The sequence below is a fragment of the Caloenas nicobarica genome, chromosome 26, assembly GCF_036013445.1.
Source record: "Caloenas nicobarica isolate bCalNic1 chromosome 26, bCalNic1.hap1, whole genome shotgun sequence".
Classification (NCBI taxonomy): Eukaryota; Metazoa; Chordata; class Aves; order Columbiformes; family Columbidae; genus Caloenas; species Caloenas nicobarica.
Window position 1 is genome coordinate 3,119,934 of NC_088270.1, and position 2,509 is coordinate 3,122,442.

General features: G+C 43.8%; 1 protein-coding gene across 1 annotated transcript; it reads right to left on the bottom strand.

Annotated features, from left to right (window-relative positions):
- Positions 1–1,135: 1,135 nt before the first annotated feature.
- KCNJ1 (potassium inwardly rectifying channel subfamily J member 1) lies at positions 1,136–2,251 on the bottom strand. The gene has a single exon (XM_065652148.1). The coding sequence runs from the start codon at positions 2,249–2,251 to the stop codon at positions 1,136–1,138; it is 1,116 nt and encodes a 371-aa protein (XP_065508220.1).
- Positions 2,252–2,509: the final 258 nt, after the last annotated feature.

A 2,509-nucleotide genomic window follows, 5' to 3' on the forward strand; every position in this document is an offset into this window, starting at 1 on the left:
CACTACTGAGCTACCAGTGAGCAGAAATGGTTTCCTGTAGGGATGCGCATTTTGCTGTGGTGAGATGAACGGTTTGGGACAAAATCTGAAGCCCACTGTTGCTGGGAGGCTCCTGTGCTGTGGTTTTGTTTTAACAAGACCTTCATGCTTCAAAGGAAAAGATAATCTGTGTTTGCATTGTGGATTTTGTTTGCAGGGTACATCTAGAGCTGGGGATTTCCTCTCTTCTCCCAGTGGATTGCTCTTCTGCCGGGTGCGAAGCAATCGATGTGTTAATCTTCCCACTGTGGCTCACCTTTCTGGATAGTTATCTTAGATGTTTCCTAATTTCAGTTAGCCAGCTCTTGGGGAAGTGGAGAGAAGAGTATCTGAAGAGTGAGACAGGAATAAGCTGCAAAATTCCTCTTCCCCCATAGCAGGTCTCTGCTTTGCCTTGTTTTTTCACTTTTCATTTGACTATTTTTCCCTGAAAGGAATCAAAAGCTTTCAGAGGAGAGAAGTTGTATTTTACAGAGTTCTAGATGCAGCACAATGGCACAAGCTTTGTCTTTTCTAGCTTCCTAAGCATGCACCATCCCTTAATGTTCCGTTTCTTCAGAGGCATCGGCTCCAAAGAAAGAAGGAATTGTTTCAAAATGTGTGCTCAGGTGTTCCAGAGCCAAAGAGTCTGCTTTCATAGAGGACTTTGGCAACCAGAAACATGGATTTTTTTTGAGGTTTGGGCTCCTAAGTCCCTTAGGTTTCTTTAGCTTTGCCTTCTGTCTCCCCTTTTCATGTTCTCATTCCAACAGCTCTGTGTCTTTAATGTGTCTTAAAGTTTCTCTCCATATTTTCAGGCTTTTTAACAGACTTGTGTACCTCTGGGAACTTAAGGGAGTTGGACATTCCAACATAGCAGCTTCATAAAATGTCCAATAGGTATAAAAATATAAATTCTAGGAAATATGTATATACAGTAGTCAAATAGTGTTCTGGAGATCACTGGTATTCTGTACCTCTTTGATTTGAGGCTTTTGAGAAGATGAACGATGTTTTAGAGTAAAACCAAACCTGTTTCTTTTTTGTTTTAAGTTGTTAATTCTCTCAAGATTGAATTCATTATGAAAAAAAGATGCAGTCCATTGAATAGCTGGAACTACATTTTTGTGTCACTGGTTTCAGCAGCTTCTGCCAAGACAAACCCGGGATTGTCATAACCTTTCCTCTCTTTGGCTTTAGCTGCTTTCTCATTGTAGAGACAGAAGGCGCAGTGGGGAGTCTCCACGGCCACTGTCTTGCTGAAGTTCTGGAAGTCCACTCGGTATTTCCCTTCTTTGGTCTTGGACACAATGGGAGCAAAGCGATAACCCCAGAGCACCTCCTCTGGGATGTAGGATGTCCTCACTTGACAGGTCGCGCTCGTGGCTTCAACGGTGCCATCTAAAAACACCACCAGTTCAAAATCTTGCTGCAGAATGGTTTCTGCGGCCATGTGGAAGAATGGGCTGTTCTTATCGATGATATGATAAATAGTTAATGGGGAAATGAAGAAGAGATTCTCATTGCCAGCGTCAACTATAAATTCGATGTTGACCTGGTCCAAAATGATTGTTTCTCCTTCTGGGGTGATGGTGGTCTTCAGAAGCTTTCCGTAGATGTGGCTCCCAATCAACAGGCTCTTCCTGAGGTTGGCCACCCGGATGAGGAGGCACAGCTTCCCACCACGTTTGCTGATGACAGCATTCTTGCTGAAGGTGATGGTCTTAGCCCGGTTTTTGGACCTTGAGATCTTGGCCAAGATGGCACCGCACATGAAAGAATTGATGATGACCCCCAAGATAGACTGGAAGATGAGCAGGAAAATGGCGGTGGCGCATTGTTCGGTGACGCACCTGAAGCCGTAGCCGATGGTCACCTGGGTCTCCAAGGAGAACAGGAAGGCTGAAGTCAGGCCGTTGATGTTGTCCACACAGGGGGTGTGATTTATGGAAGGACTGAATTCTGGAAGATCTTGGTGTATGTACGCCACAACGTACCAGAGGAGCCCAAACAGAAACCAGCTGCCTAAGAATGCTGAAATGAAGATAGTCATTTTGTATCTCCACCTGAGATCCAGGATAGTTGTCCATATATCAATCAAAAAGACAAACCTTGACTGTCCTACATTGCCAAACTCTATGTTACATCTTCCATCTTTAGAGACGAGCCTCGCTCTTCGCCGGCTGCGTTCTCTGATGTGGCTGGTAAAGCGTTTCCGGAGGTAGTTGAACATTCCCTCTGCTGATCGTGTTCTGCAGAGTAAGAAATAATAAACATTATGGGTAATGCAGGTTTCATTTATGCCTGCAAGCGAGAAGTAAATTCTGAGGCAGTCTCAAGACACTTGTTTAGGAAAAAGTTATATAATTTGCATATTTTCCCTTCAACTGGTGGAGAAAAGCTCCAGTAAGTACATGAGAAAACTAACAGGTTCTTGCCTAAGGAGCATTCCAGCAAAAAATAATCATTTTGGCTTGCTCGGTAAACTTTA